The sequence below is a fragment of the Sabethes cyaneus genome, chromosome 3, assembly GCF_943734655.1.
Source record: "Sabethes cyaneus chromosome 3, idSabCyanKW18_F2, whole genome shotgun sequence".
NCBI classification, from domain to species: Eukaryota; Metazoa; Arthropoda; class Insecta; order Diptera; family Culicidae; genus Sabethes; species Sabethes cyaneus.
In genome coordinates, this window is record NC_071355.1 from 117177244 (window position 1) to 117194611 (window position 17368).

The 17368-nt window shown below is 42.2% G+C and overlaps 2 protein-coding genes across 2 annotated transcripts in view; both read left to right on the forward strand.

Moving 5' to 3' along the window:
• Positions 1-5190, forward strand: part of LOC128740060 (uncharacterized) — a 34426-nt gene extending 29236 nt beyond the window's left edge. The window contains exon 4 of the mRNA XM_053835569.1: positions 5119-5190. Coding sequence (XP_053691544.1) covers positions 5119-5190 — 72 coding nt within the window. The remainder of the gene's footprint in view (positions 1-5118) is intronic.
• A 5807-nt stretch (positions 5191-10997) lies between these two features.
• LOC128740061 (uncharacterized) lies at positions 10998-11732 on the forward strand. Its single transcript, XM_053835570.1, has one exon. The coding sequence runs from the start codon at positions 10998-11000 to the stop codon at positions 11730-11732; it is 735 nt and encodes a 244-aa protein (XP_053691545.1).
• The last annotated feature ends 5636 nt before the right edge of the window (positions 11733-17368 follow it).

Consider the following 17368-nt stretch of genomic DNA (forward strand, 5'->3'; position numbering starts at 1 on the left):
GCTTCAGGTTCTAGTGCATCAACGAGGCACAGTGAAAGGAAAACTTACGCGCATTAAAAATGCAATACAACGAAACGTACAGGAAGGAATAGCAGCAGATGAATTTCTACTACGCATTTATATGAAAACAATTGACGCCGCATACGAAGAGTTCAACGCGTTCCAGAATAAAATCTACGCGCTGGTGCCGGGAAATGCCGACGAACAGGAAGGGAAATACATCGAGTTCGAAGAGTTGTACAATGATGTGAGATCGTGTGTGTGCAGGTTACTTGAGCGAATGAAGCAGGAAGCAAATCCGTTAGACGGAGCTCCGCATGTCAACATGGCAGCTGCTCCACAGCCACGACAGACATCATTTCTTCACACACCATTACCTGTATTCGACGGAAAACCGGAGAATTGGTTCAAATTGAAGGCCATTTTTACAGACGTGATGAGCAAGTACCCCGGCCAATCCGATGCAACGAAACTCTACCACTTGGACAAATGTTTAATAGGAGAGGCTATAGGAGTAATCAACCAACAAACAATAAACGACAACAATTTTGCAGCAGCCTGGGAATTTCTTACACAGTGATATGAGGACAGGAGGAAAATTGTTGGTATTCACGTCAGTAGTCTTTTAAATCTAAAGCCGATGGATAGCGAGAATGCAAAACAGCTGCGGAATTTAGTGGATGAATGCAAGCGTCATGTCGAAGCGCTTAAATTTCTCAACTATGAGCTGATTGGTCTATCTGATATTCTGGTCGCCGACATCCTTGCGTCTCGGTTGGACATGGATACTCGCAAGCTTTGGGAAAGCAGTATTAAACACGGTGATATTCCTGCGATTATACGTGATATTCCGCTGATACGATTTCGTTTTTGACTACCCGTTGCCAAGTGTTAGAGCGGGTTTGCCCAACGTTGGTTTCGTCAAAGCAAAAGAAAACATTTGGTTCTGGCACAACTGCCAAAATTCCTCCATTGAAGATGTCAACATTGGCAGCATCGGTCGAAATAAAGTGTACGTTTTGTGGGCAAGCTCATCCCAACCACCAATGCGAAGACTTTTTGAAGCTTTCAGGTCACGAACGCTACGAGAAAGCAAAAGCTAACGGAGTTTGCTACAATTGCTTACGAAAAGGACACATCACATCTCGATGCACGTCTACAATGTCATGCAAATACTGTAGAAGGCGGCACCACTCAACATTGCATTTGAATACTACTTCAAACACACCTACAGAAGGATTGCGTAAGCAACTTACTTCGTCGCCTCAAGTGCAATCGGAAAGCTTTACTACTACAAACAACGATGCCTCTACGCAGTCGTCAATCATCGCGTCATGTACGGTCTATCAACAACGGGCCTTGCTATCCCTACTAGCACAGTTGTTATTGTGGTTACTAGTTGTGGTAACCGATTAATGACTAAATTCAATCATAAATAGGTTGCAGCAACCAGAAATGACAAAAGTGTGCGACTGGGGATGTACTGCAATTGTGAATGCTTTTGACAACAGCGGAGCAGCACAACCTTGTCGGGTGCTGCTTGATTGTGGATCACAAGTAGTAACCGAAAAAATAGCCACTCTACTACAACTAAGGCGACATCCCGTAGATGTAAAAATCATAGGAATTGACGGCACAGAAACGAAGGTAACAATGTTAGTGCAAATGGAAGTGCAATCTCGGAGTGATAAATCCACACGTACCATCGAGTGTATGGTGATGAATCGAATCACAGGGATTGTACCTGCGAATTAAATTGACTCGTCATCTTGGCCGATGCCTACTGGTCTTTTTCTAGCGGATCCTGGATTTTATCGCCCGCAACGAGTAGACATGCTAGTCGGTATCGGACACTTTTTCGAACTACTGAAGACAGGTAAGGTAAAACTTGCAGAGAATTTGCCTTATCTACAGGAGACATCATTTGGATGGGTAGTCGGAGGGTTAGTTGACTCTTCAAGCTGGACATACAAAGTCATGCAGTGTCATGTTGCATCACAAGAAGCAGACCTTGATGTACTTATACAAAAATTTTGGGAATGTGAAGAGGTACCTACTGATACAACACTGCAGTCAGAGGAAGCAATGTGCGAGGAATTCTACAATCGAACTCATACCAGAGTTGCTTACGGAAGATATGTAGTTAAGTTGCCGTTTCGTGAAAAGGTGAATCAACTTGGTGATTCCAAACAACACGCGCTGCAGAGATTCGCTTACCTGAAGAAAAAGCTTGCTAAGGATCCTGATCTCAAAACAGCTTATTGTGCATTTATTCAAGAATACATCACGCTTGGCCACTGTCGAGTCATCGATCCATCTGAAGATGTTTTAACGGGATACTTTTTACCACATCACGCCATTCTTAAGCCCACGTCATCTACTACGAAGTTACGCACCGTTTTCGATTCGAGAAAATCAGATGGCATTGAAACAACAAGGTACCAACAACGTAATTAAAACATTAGGTATGCTATGGAACCCTAGCAAAGAGACGTTTTTATTTCAAATTAATCACTCTGACCACGAGCATCCCGTTCAGGTATCAGCATTTGTGGCTCGAGCAGCACGTTCTTCACAATCGTGTGGAAGATTTGTACCTTGCCCATCTTGCCCGTGTCATCATTTACCTGATGAGGACGGGAAGGAAAACAGAAGGAATAGGAAGGGGTGGATAGAGGATTTTACAAACACAAAAACACATAGATACCTAGTGATTACTGTACCCCCGAGGGGGTGCTGTAATCCTTGGTAGTTATATTATCAATAGTACACCCCCTGGGGGGTATACACATGATAAATAAGAGCACATTAGCTCAATACCGGTTTCGGTAAGAAACATCAAAATGTCTCGCAATGTCAGTTTCCTGAAATTTGATTCATTTAAGATGTAAGATCCGAAGATCTTCTGACGTAATTGTACTACTGCAAGACAGTTGCAAATTACGTGATACGGTGATACAACTACGTGTACCGTAGCTGGATTCACATAAAACACAATAAAAGATTCAGCAAGCTGAATGATAGCCGTGTGATAATTAAGGTTCAAACACGCATCATGAGCTCCAGGAAATTTCAAAAGCAGTTTCCGCGCTCAAAAACCAAAGATATGTTCACGAAAATTTATCATGGTGTTCTGACAGATGCAAAGTACAAAATGACAACTTTCCCCGAACACCCCCCATATTCCGAGCATGAGAACCGCCCTTGAATCCCCACAAATCAATTATGCATGTTTGAACCTTAAGTATGCAGCGACTGGTCAGTAATCTGACAAGTACACTGCAATTTAACTTAAGGTGTTGCAAAAGAAATTTTGCCACCTTGTTACAAGGTTGATATCCGCCGCTGAGCAGCATTTACACTTCTTCCCCCAAAATCACTGAAAGACATAGCAAACAGAATAGGGGTATTCACGTAGCGCCCGCTACGTTGCGCATGCATGTATATACTGCCGCTACTCGCATAACTGCTCCAACTCCATAGAAACTGGGACTGTAATGCGAATAGCGGCAGTGCACACACGGAATACACCGTTTACGCAACACAGCAAGCGCTACGCGAACACCCCTAATATGTCTGTTAATATAGTCAATCAGCTGATAAGATGAAAGAGCGCACGAACTGAACCGTATCGAACTAGAACATCCACGTTCTTCGTTCTCTGTTCAGTTCGAACGCAATATTGTTTCACTGCCGCGCGCCGTGGAGAAATGGGCAGTTATAACAATTGAAGCACTTCCCTCCACTAACAAAGCTGCCAGCAAGAGCCGCTTCGTCAGACACCGTCCGATACAAGCGAACCGTTCGCTTGCATTCGTCCGACGCGCCGTTCCATACTACACCATTGCGATTTCCGTCACGCAAAATTTGTTACTCTTGTTGATTTAATTTCGACCACCAGAAAAACACTGCAAAAATTTATTTGCTTTGGTATCCTGAAATTAGTACTCAATAATTTGCCCTTTGAATACACTTTATCGGCACTTTTGGTGCTTTTGACCATATAAGATCACTTGATTGAGAGATATGCGAGAGGCACTAACACAACAGAATTTGCCTTTAGCGGCAATATGGAGCACACTGAGAACACAATAAAAAGCCCCGCACTGATGGCGGTAGCTTTCGTTTGATAGAAATCAGAACATTCTGATTCTATTTTGGGGCGCGTTTCGAAAACACTTTAACGCGCGAAATTTTAGATTACGTTTTCGCGAACACTTGGCATACCACAGCGGCACTTTAATTCCCCGTCTTCGCGACTAACGACACATCTAAACACGACGATGCAGACAGCACGTCCACCTCCAACGAGCTCTCGGCTCGAACCCATTACTCGAACGAGCATCCCGTTACTAAGCGCTATATTCTTTCGGAGATTGTAAAGATATTTGATCCGTTAGGATTACTCGCACCGGTAATTATAATTGCTAAATTTATCATGCGCCAACTATGGAGATTAAAAATACCTTGGGACGAAGAGCTACGGCAAGAACAGATACGCAGCTGGCATCAGTTTCGAGATGCGTTACCATCATTGATCAATTTAGAAGTGCCAAGGCTAGTTTTTTCCTCTAATAGAATTTCTTTGGAACTCCATGCGTTTTCGGATGCATCAATGGAAGCATATGGCGCCTGTGTTTATCTACGCAGCATCCTGAATGATGGTACCGTCACAGTTCATTTACTTACCAGTAAGACACGATTGGCATCCAGTGTAACAATTCCAAAACTTGAACTGTGCGCTTTTCGGTTGATGGCAAGGCTAGTGAAGCAAGTTGAAACGGCTCTGCAATTGGAGTTTAGTCAAAAGGTGCTTTGGACCGACTCACAAATTGTTTTATGGTGGCTGAAGAAGGATCCTCGTGCTATGAAGGCATACGTCGCGAATCGAGTTACGGAGGTGCTAGAGCTAACCTACTTACGATTATAAATATGTACGAACAAATAACAATCCCGCAGATCTCTTAACTAGAGGTCTATATCCAGAAATGATGATTCGAAACACAACATGGTGGTATGGACTGGAATACCTGAAAGAAAATCCCTACAAGGAAGAGAAACTGCAGGAGCCTGGTGAGCTACCTGAATTGAAATACACTTCTGTAACAACCCTTTTAGCTGAACCTGGGGGCCGTTAATTTCGGATCTCGGACAGTGAAACGCATGCGCTTCTACAGTAAGCTAATTTAAGACTGATTTATTGTTAAAAATAATTGAGCCTCCAATGCTCATGCCAATAGATAAATGATAAGACAATACCGCTGTTGTCTGCTATAAATTATAGTGGCACAGTGGTCAAATTTCACAGCTTGGACACCCAGAATAACCCAGAATGCCCTCATCATCCACCGATTAGTAATTTTACAACAATAAGAAAATTTATTCAACTTTTATTCAACTGCGCCAATAACCTCCAGAATGTGATCTCCGTTAGCCTTCGTCGTCGTCTCCGCCAATTTCGTCCAATTCAGAAATAGAACACCAACGTTTTATTCTGTCTGCTGAGTAAACCGTGCGGAAACGCCTTCCATGTCTATCGCTTCCGGGTATGTCCTCAATCCGATACCGATCGTTGTCTAGGACTTCAGCTACCATAAAAGGTCCTTTATATCGAGGCTCTAATTTCCTACTTCCGGGCATGAACTGGTCCTTCTTCACCAATATCAGGTCATTGACCTTATACCGCTCAGCTGTTTTTCTTCGTTGATCGAAATACTTTTTCTGTGAACACTGTCGTTGACTCGTCGAAGCTGCTGCTTGGGTTCGATAACTATCCGCGTCGCGTACCGCGCTATCAGATCCGTCATGTAGCGCGATAATTAGCTCGTTATACACGTAGTCTCTGGGCTTGAATGATAAAACCAACGATGTAGGTGTAACTCCAGTTGTTGAATTCGGTGCATTATTAATCGCCCACTGGATCTGCCTGACATTATTATCCCACTTGCGATCATCCTCGTCGATCATGGCTCGCAACGCCACCAAAATGGTTCTGTTACTTCGCTCGACTTGACCGTTACCACGTGGGGTCCCAACGGCTACTCTCACATGCTCAACTCCATTATCGCGACAGTATTTTTCAAATGCATTTTAAGTAAATGCTGTCCCACGGTCTGTGATTAACCTTGCCGGAAATCCGAATGTAGCCGCGATTTCCTCTAACAGGCTCAGTACCGGTCCAGTCTGCGTTAATTTAACTGCTTTTATCACCACAAACTTTGAAAACGCACAAATCAGCACGAGTAAATGTTCATTGCCCTTGCTAGAGCGAATAAATGGCCCCAAATGGTCCATGTGAATGGTAATAAACGGTATCGGTGTTTTCGGGATCGGGTGCAAAAAACCTTCCTAGCGACCTACTTTGCTCTTGATGAAAGCACACTTGGGGCATGCTTTAAGGTAGCCTCGAACATACTTCCTCATATTAGGAATCCAAAACTGCTCCTTAATTATTTTCAACACCTTCTTCTCGCCAAAATGTCCACGGTCGTCGTGGAAACTCTTTACTATTCTCCAACGAACTCTGACTGGAACAACCCATCGTTTCGCCCCTTCAATCCGACGATAAAGCCTATTGTTTTCTATGACATAACACTCATTTACCTGCCGATCTTCATCGCATAATGGGTCGCTACCCAGTTTATTTATAATGTCAATGAGCTTCGGGTCCTGTCTTTGAAGTGAGACCAAAAAGTCATTGTTACTCATTTCGATCGTTAACATATTTTCCACCACTGTTTCCTCATCCCTGGACTCTTCCACCGGATTTCTGCTCAACGCATCCGCATGTTTTATCTGACATCCGCTTCTATACTCTAAACGGAAATCGTATTCTTGCAGCTTTAAGAAGTACCGAGCAATCCGCCCATCCATCTCGCGTTTTGCACAAGTATCTCGAACAGCCGAACAATCAGTTCGTATGACAAAGAACCGTCCGAGCAAATATAACCGGAACCGTTCTACGCTGGCCACCACCGCCAAGACTTCGAGATCGTAGCTGTGGTACTTCGATTCACTTGAACTCGTCTTTCTGCTGAAGTACCCAAGCGGTTTCCAGCCACCTTCTTGATTGATTAATAAAACTCCTGCCAAACCGCTACTCGATGCATCCGTATGAAGTTCCAGGTCAGCTTTTGGATCATATAACGCCAGTATCGGACGCGTGATAAGAATTTGCTTGAGGTTTTCAAACGCTAACTGCTGCTGATCACCCCATTTAAATTCCACATCTTTCTTTAAAAGACTGTACATCGGTGCTGCTATAATACTGAAATTTTTAACAAAACGCCGGAAAAAGCCAGCCAACCCCAGAAATTGGCGAACTTCATGTACTATTCTTGGCTGAGCGATTTCTGCAACTGCAACCGTTTTTGCTGCTCCCGGCTGTATCCCTTCGCCGGAAATTTTGAATCCGAGGAAAGTCACCTTGCGCATAAAGAAATAGCTCTTTTTCAAGTTAATTGTGAACCCTTCCTCTCGCACCACATCTAATAGGATTACAAATTTCGACAGCACTTCTTCTTCCTCTCGTCCTGCTACAATCAGATCGTCGATATAGGCTACAATCACTATTCCGCGTTTTCGTCCGCGTCCGCTGAATAAATCTACCGCGATAAACACACACGACCCTTCGAGTTTGTTTAGGCATGTTTCTATATCCGGCATGGGAAATCTGTCCTTTACGGTCTTCGAATTTAGTAGACGGTAATCAATGGCCATTCGATATGCTTTGTTTTTTTTCGGCACTAACACCACACGACTATTGAACGGAGATTCGGTCTCTTCGATGATGCCGGCCTCCAACAGGTCATTCACTGTCTCGGCTAATGCGGCTTCTTTAGCGTACTCCATCTTTTGCGGTATAATAAACACTGGATCCTTATCGACGAGTTGGATTTTTATTTCCGATGATTTGGCTTTCCCCATCTCCCTCATTTTTAACGCGAAACAATCTCGATATTCCTGAATCACTTTTACCAGCTTTCGGGTATTTTCAGCCGATCCTTCACTGTTCACTTGCTCACACCGAATCTCTTCCTTTTGATCGCTCCAATCAATTTTGTAGATGTTAGCCACCTGAACTTCATCCTCCGATGATGTATCCGATACGTTTCCTCGAACCTCTTCATCCCACTCGAATCGAACTTCACCTCTTTTCTTGATCATCATCATCTCGTCGCGCTCAATGATGTCTTTGCCCAGGATCACTGGCACATCTTGGGCCCAGTCTGGAACAACCGCCAACAAAACATCTAGCGATATGCCATCCACTATCAACCTAGCCGTGACTACTTCTTTCACTTTCACCTTATCGCTTTTTCCAAATCCTTGAAGCAAAAGTTACACGATTTTATTTTCCCCATCTGGCTCTTTAATTTCTCCCAGACGGTCGACCGATCCGCACCCGAATCGATGAGTGCTTCATATTGCTTTCCAGCTAACTCTACAGTTTTTCGAAACAGGCTCTTTTTGTCCACCATACGCATCAAATTCGTTCCACCGGTGGAAATTCTTACCTCTCGCTTCTGTTCACTTTTGAATCCTACATTAGCTTTGCAGTCGCGTTTCAAGTGACCTTCCAATGAACATTGAAAACATTTGACCTTTGGACACTTCCTCACCACATGTACCGGTTCTTTGCACTGGTAACAAATAGGTTCTTCATTGGCAATCCTGTTTGTTTTCAGACTCGTACTTTGTCTTTCACGACCGTTGGTCCCACTGCGGCTAGTAGAAGATACCGACTCAACGTTATTCACCCATTGTAGCTGCTCTAACAGTTTCTGCACCGTATCCGTCTTCCCGATCGACAAACTGGATTTTTGAAGAAATTGTTTCAGCCCGCTTATGATGTATGTCACAATAACATCTTCCGTGAAGCCTCCGTTGCGCCCCATGGCAACCATCTCATAAACATATTCTTCAATCATCTCTCCAGTTTTCCAACTACGAGCCGACATAAGGTTATGGTAATAAACGGGGTTCTTTTTAGCAGGAAACCCTTTCACAATTTCCGATTTGAACTTTTCCCACTCTGTAACGGTGTTCTGGCAGCCTTCAAACCAAAGCTTTGCGCATCCGCCCAAGTTTAACCGAGCACAATGAAGCTTTATTTTATCCGTCCACTCATAACTATTTCCCGTATCATCGATAGCTTTCACCCATGCTTCGGCAGACATACAGGTCGGTGACTTGGGATAGAATTCCGAAACATATTCTCTTAACTCACGCATATCGGGCAAACGATACGAATTTGGCGGACGTGGTGTCGATGTCCCCTCTCCACCGCCGGAAAGCTGCAATTGTTCGATTTGCAATTTTAATGCCTCATTTTGGGCTTTTAACTCGTTCTCCATTTTGTTCTGTAGCGTCACTTTGATTTTTCTGTCCGTCACTTTACTAGCTGCTTCCTCGAATGTGTCCGAATCAGACATTGTACATCCCAACGCGCAAAAACTAGATAATTTCTCCGGCGCTCAACGGTCTAACCCAGCCTGGGGACTGCAGCTAATCAACAACTATCCGACGGTAGAGTTTTCCGTGTGGTATGTTTTTCGACTCGATAGATTCCCCGACGATGGAAAATATCTACACTTCGATCCGACTCAGATCAATCCCCGACGGTGGATATGTCTTACACGCGACAGACAAATCCCCGGCGATGGATTTTCTCTCCAACCGAACCACGTGAACGACCCGATTTTCTTTTGCACAATTCACCGACTTCTTATTGTCTCGTGAATACTAAGGGCTTCTCTTGTTCTGCGTACTACACTAAGCATACAAACAGTAGCCGCGCAATCAAACCCAAGAGACCTTTTGTCTGTCACGGTCACTCCTTTGTCTAGCGATCACCACTGTATGAAATTAATGAAACGTGGACATCATACAGGATATATTAACCAGCTTCCACTTCGATTTTACTACAAAATTGTTATCTCCTCTGTTAATCCGAGATTCAGATCCTGTCTACAGCTTTGTAACAACCCTTTTAGCTGAATCTGGGGGCCGTTAATTTCGGATCTCGGACAGTGAAACGCATGCGCTTTTACAGTAAGCTAATTTAAGACTGATTTATTGTTAAGAATAATTGAGCCTCCAATGCTCATGCCAATAGATAAATGATAAGACAATACCGCTGTTGTCTGCTATAAATTATAGTGGCACAGTGGTCAAATTTCACACTTCTTTAGCTGTGTCCGTGAACGATGAACTTCCAGTACTACCGCGGTTCAGTTCGTTTCGAAAATTACAACGTGTGCTGGCTTATGTCATTCGCCAGGAAGCAGACTAACGACGAAGTAAAAACAAAGCATTTAACGGTTAGTGAGCTGCGGTTGTCGTTGAATTTGATCATACGTTTACTCCAGCAACATCATTTATATTCAGAGATCCGTCAAATCGAGTAGTGTCAGAAAAATCCCTCTGGTGATCAATACGTTGGAAGACTGCAAAGTTTAAACCCTTGGTTGGATGATTTTGGAATTCTTCGAGTTAATGGAAGGATCAAACATGCTAACGTCGCCTACGAACAAAGATGCCCTGCGATTTTACCAGCTGAACATCGTGTCACGAAACTTTTGATTGAAGCTATTCATAATGAAAACCTTCACGTAGGACCAAGTGGTACGCTTTCCATTTTGCGACAAAGGTATTGGATTCTTAACGGTCGAAATGTTATTCGAAGTCAATTGCGCAAGTGCATACAATGCTTTAAAGTAAAGCCATTCGATACAAATATTTATTACATGGGTGACTTGCCGAAGTATAGGGTTACGCAAGCGTGTCCGTTTGAGCGCACTGGTGTCGACTTCGCAGGTCCAATTTACATTCGTAAGGGACATCCTCGCAAACCGGTTTACACAAAAGGTTATGTTGCGCTTTTTATATGTATGGTTACCAAATGTACCCATATTGAACTTGTATTCGACCTCACAACCGAGTGTTTTATAGCGGCTTTACACAGATTTGTTGGACAACGAGGGCTCCCGTCAGATATGTTTAGCGATAACGCTACTAACTTCGCAGGTGCTAGTTCCGAGCTGCACGAGCTTTACCTTTTACTAAGACAGCAGCATACAATCGATGCAATTGAAGATTTTCGTATGCCACGGGAAATTCGCTGGCATTTTATACCGCCACGTTCACCCCATGTAGGAGGCCTCTGGGAGGCCGGAGTTAAATCAACGAAATATTTTATCAGACGTACTGCGGGAGAAACGAAACTAACGGAAGAAGAATGGCATACGCTCTTGGTGCAAATTGAGGGCATGCTAAACTCTCGGCCTTTGATTGCACAAACAGCTGATCCGACCGACTTCAAGATCATCACGCCTGCTCATTTATTGACTGGACGTGCTATAAACGCCATTCCAGAACCGTCATACGATGCGATCAAACCTGGCACACTTTCAAGATGGCAACATATCCAGAAAATGCGTTCGGATTTTTGGAAGCGTTGGTCCGTAGACTATCTTTCGCAACTGCAACAACGACAGAAATGGAACAAGCAACATACCAATGTACGTGTAGGTGATTTAGTGCTAATGAAGGAGGACAACATCCCACCACTCCAATGGAAGATGGGGAGAGTTACCGAGCTACATCCAGGCCAGGATGCCTACACACGCGTCGTCTCTGTAAAAACTGCAACTGGAGTATTCCAGCGTTCTATAGTCAAACTAGCGGTTCTTCCCATTGATGACAGCGACAGGTACAGAGGATGTGACTAAGATATCTATCGCCGGCGGGAGGATGTTGGGTCATACAAACAAAACTGGCAACACCCCGCAAACTTATAAATTTCATTATTGCGTTTCTACGCACACTGATATATTTTTTCTCTTTCCGCTTTTATAAGAATAAAGACAATTATACGATACAGTCCACGCGTTTATTATTTTCGACAAATATGATATGACAATATTGTAAAAGATGTAAACATAACTTTTTGGGCATTTCGGGTAATCAATTAACTAGCAACAATCAACTTTTCTCTCATAAGAGAAATTAACTCAAGCACAAAAATGTCTTCTGGTTATTATACCCTATAAGATGCAAGCGGACAAAAGTGACGTTGATCTGCGAATGGATCCATGAAGAGTGGTTTGAAAACTAGGAACAGGTTACTAAAATCACAAATGCTTGATTTCGGCGCTAGTGTACACATACGCTAGCGCTAAATTTAGTTAGTGAAGAATAGAGTAATGAGCGAATATCACATCAATACAGCTACAGCTGTGTGGTTCATTGCAAAAACGCATACATAGATGTAGCTGTCATTTTTCTTGTTGCTTTTAGGTTGTTACTCTTTTCGTCTAATGTACGGTCATAAGACGAAAAAAGTAATAGATTATTGCTCAAAAACAACAAAATATTCTCCCCGAGTTTTGGGTGTTTCAACAGGAATCAAAAAATCTCTCTTAATCAATAATAAACCATCCCACGTAACAATACGAGATGAATTAACTCCTCTATGAATAGAACTTCTCAAAAAAATGCGCGAATATCAAGAATCGTTAAAAATTAAATATATATGGCCAGGAAGAGGAGGTGATATTCTTGTTAAAAGGGATGAAACATCTAAACCTGTTATGATAAAAAACAGGGAAGACTTGAGCCGTCTAGTAGCTCAGTACTCTGCCCCTCTTAGTCACTCTCCGTCCCCTAAGCGTAAAAATCTGAGGGGTTGTGCACAAGACACGACCACATAGGTGACGTAGGACCACGTAAGTCTCTTTGTAGCGATAGTAGGATGTATCCATGTATATAATAATACGATTCTTGATGTATACAAGCTACATCCGTATCGGTCATCAAAGTGGAAACATTGTATACATTCAATCCTCAACCGATTTTGGAGTTATATCCATGAATTGATTGAATTTATTTTATTAAAACGAAACCAAGTTAGTAACTAAACCAAACAGTAAATAAATTTGTATGATATGTTTCTACGTTGAATAGTGCTTTTCCTTTGGTAATCGGTAGACGGTACGCGCGAGTTTTCAAAAAGTTGAAAATTTTGCGCAGCTTTTCTGGCGGCTTACAAAAGGACACGGATAAAGCATTTACAACCTGCAGACGTATTGGAAGTCGCAAAAAATGTCACCTGTGACCAGAAAACTTATTACCGTCATTGGTTGGTCGTCCGCAATGGCGAAAAATTCATCTGTTCCCTCGTTGACTGTGTTAATTATGGTATTAACTGGGCAAGAAAATATAATAAACTCTTCAATCGTTGTGTGGCCCTTAAAAGAACCGATTGTTTGATTATCATAACTCCTGCTTGCAATAAACTTGCACTAACGCATTAAACGTAATTCTCTGATCGGTAAATTGGAGTACCGATAACCGCTAACCAGGCACGGCTGGTTGCAACGGACCAACCGGAAAGCCTCAGCAGCTATGCGATCAACGAAACCGTTCGTGTGTGGTCCTGAATCACGATGAAATACCACTCCAAGTGGCCAGCTGCAAGTGACGTGGGATGCTTCATGCTTCTGGTCGTTTTGTTGTCGTAAGCAGCATATGTCGTCCCAATTCCAGAACTCCTGTCGCCAGATATTCCATCACGGCAGCGAAATGGAACTTCAGCTCCAACACACGGTCAGCAACCGATAAACACATGCACGAGTCGAACGTGACTCCCGTTTGCCCTGGCAAACGATGTTGGCACTAGCTCAGCTAGCGTTTGAATAATGCTGTTCGCCGGCTTACAACGTATTATGTACCAGAGCAAGCGACAAGAAACGACCACACCCATTTTTCATGGTCCTTCATTCTATCATCTACGTGAAATAAAAAATTGAGCATTTCAATTTCAGTCTGAACAAAAGAGCAAAGTTACCAGTGAGCCGTTCGCCTTTTGCTGCCAAAGAAAAATTACGCTACGTATTATTACTGTATGGATAAATTTGTGTTGCTAAGATGCAAAAGATGTTACTAAAACTCTTTCATTTGATTAAATCCAATTTCATTTATTTTGACGCTTGACCGAACACATTTACTTGGAGCTAGTATATTTGTTGGCTGCAACCAGCGCAACCAGCGTCCAGCAGCAACAAGCGAACAGCAGCGCTAGAGGTGATCGGTTAAAATTATTTGAAAGAAGCGAATAATCAGATCAATCTAAGTTAAATAGAATTTAAATCTGTGAGTGAAAACTCCTCAAATCTTCATGAACACATGTTTCGTTCTTAAAAGAACGGTTTTTCGACGTGATATGCTGGAAATTTAAGCCTTCTTTTCCGTCTTCTTGGACAGCAACAAAACAGTTTAGACGGCCATCACGGCAACGAAATGAACCACCAGCAACAAGCGAACAAAACCACGAGGTGATCGGTAAAAATTATTTGATAAGAAGTCAACAATCAGATCAATCTAAATTAAATAGAATTAAAATCAGTGAGCAGAAATTCCTCAAATCTTCATGAACACATATTTCGTTCTTAAAAGAACGGTTTTTCAACGTGATATGCTGGAAATTTATGCCTTCTTTTCGTCTTCTTGGGCAGCAACAAAACAGTTTGGATGTTCGGAAAGACACTTCTCATAGCAGCGGTGACACGGGACAGCAATTTGTTCAACTCTTCGTTGTTGCGGATGACCAGCTGCAAATGATGATAATTCTGATCGTTTCGTTGTCGCGAACAGCATATGTCCTCCCAATTCCAGAATTCCTGTCGCCAGATATTCCATCACGGCAGCGAAATGAGTGCTTCAGCTCCAACACACGGTCACACGGTCAGCCGCCGATCAACACGTGCACGAGTCGTACGTGACTTCCGTTTGCCTGGGAAACGATATTGGCACTAGCTCAGCTAGCGTTTGAATAATGCTGTTCGCCGGCTTACCACGTATTATGTACCAGAGCAAGCGGCAAGAAACGACCACACCCATTTTTCATGGTCCTTCATTCTATCATCTACGTGAAATGAAAAATAGAGCATTTCAATTTCAGTCTGAACAAAAGAGCAAAGTTACCAGTGAGCCGTTTGTCTTTTGCTGCCAAAGAAAAATTACGCTACGTATTATTACTGTATGGATCAATTTGTGTTGCTAAGATGCAAAAGATGTTACTAAAACTCTTTCATTTGATTAAATCCAATTTCATTTATTTTGACGCTTGGCCGAACACATTTACTTGGAGCTAGTATATTTGTTGGCTGCAACCAGCGCAACCAGCGTCCAGCAGCAACAAGCGAACAGCAGCGCGAGAGGTGATCGGTTAAAATTATTTGAGAGAAGCGAACAATCAGATCAATCTAAGTTAAATGGAATTTAAATCTGTGAGCGAAAATTCCTCAAATCTTCATGAACATATGTTTCGTTCTTAAAAGAACGAAGTTTCGACGTGATATGCTGGAAATTTAAGCCTTCTTTTCCATCTTCTTGGGCAGCAACAAAACAGTTTGGATGTTCGGAGACACTTCTCATAGCAGCGGTGACACGGGACAGCAATTTGTTCAACTCTTCGTTGTTGCGGATGGCCAGCTGCAAGTGACGATAATTTTGATCGTTTCGTTATCGCGAGCAACATATGTCCTCCCAATTCCAGAACTCCTGTCGCCAGATATTCCATCACGGCAGCGATCATTGAGTGCTCCAGCTCCAACACCTCGCTTGGTGAATTTGCATGTCTTCATTGCCTTATCCGTGGGAAGCAGCAACAGCTGAAGCTCAACAATTTTCGATCGGATTCTATAGGGCGTAAATTAAATACAATCATAAGGAAGCTTAACCCATAGCTTATATCGTATATATTTCTGTCATCCGTGCTAGGGAAGCACTGACGAGGGAAGGCAAAAATATGAAAATAATTCAAATTTTCAAAATCAATTCAAAAACAACAATTTTTCAAATTCAATTTCAAAAACAAAATCAATAGTTTTTTCTATATTTTCAATCGATTTCCCGATCAATTGGTGTAAATATCTTGGAAATCTATTGAAAATTGACTGAATTATAAGCCGAAGCGTGAAAATGCGTTTCTACTTTGATGACGTCATTTCCAACAACCAATCACGAAGCGAGAATTCCGGTAAAACATAGGTTCATTATTTTCAATTTTTCAATTAGTTCAACATCACGAATCCACACTATTCTTTATTTGGGTCAATTCTTAGAAGATTTTCCAATCGATTGGTGTAAGAATATTGAAAATCGATTGGAAAACCGCTGAGCTATTAGCGCTCAAAACCTTTCATTTTTCGTGACGCTCGCATTTTTCGATTTTTTGGAATGACACCCTATCTCAAAACTTGCCGTAAGACGTAGTCCTACGTCAAAAGAATTAAGAAAAAGTTATAAAAAAAACTATAAAGTATATTTGTTAATCAATGTGTTTTTTTCCTACTTAAAATGCATCAAATCCTAAATTATTACCACGATCATATCGATGATTTCAACACAGCTTATGAGAAAGTCCCAGCCAAACACCTACGTGTGCTACAGTGGAACGTGAGAGGAATAAATGATTAAAATAAGTTTGATGATATATTATTGTCAGTTGATCAGCTAACAATCCCTATTGATGTGATAATTCTTGGGGAAACGTGGATTAAAAAAGGGAACACTTTATTGTATAACATTGATGGTTGTAGCGGAGTATAGTTTTCAGGGAAACTAGTCGTGTATATTTAGTTAAATTTAATATTTATTTAAATGATATCGCGGGACGTTAAACTTACAAGTCCGTTCTATTCAAAAGCCTGTCCCCAGTTCCTCTTTCTTTCTGTCCCTTCCCGTCTCTGTCACTCTTCTCGCCTTTCACACTTCGACACTATTTCTCTCTCACACACATCGTCTGCTCTGTTTTATCGACAACACCAAGGGTGCGCCACTACATCCCCCTCAACACTTCTTGATGTAATGAGGCATATAATGTTCAAACCAAGAAGGCTCTCTTCGCTTTCGCTTCTCTGCATGGTCCAAAACAGCTTCTTGCGTGTTGAGTTCACATGAAGAACTCGAAACTGGTCCATCTGGAGGATTAATCATTCCTATGTCCGCATTACCGTAACTTGAAGTTGTTGTATCCGTTTTCTCTATTTTCTTTACATGTGCTATATTCCTCCTGTATTCCTTTCCGCTAGCTAATGATTTCACGGTTACATCTGCTCCTAGTTTGTTCAATACGATAAACTCCTCGTTCATATATTCGGTACTTAGTTTGTTATCTCTCTTCATCCTTTTGAGTAAAACATAATCCCCCACTACTATTGTTGTAATCGGGCGGACAGAAACTTTTAATAGCAAAAGAAATCACTTAACATTGTAAAACGTTTTTATTTTCCGCGTGGTTTCGATTGAATTACAGAGAGAATTATAACGGTAGTTTGTTTTTGACAGATCAAAGTAATTTAGT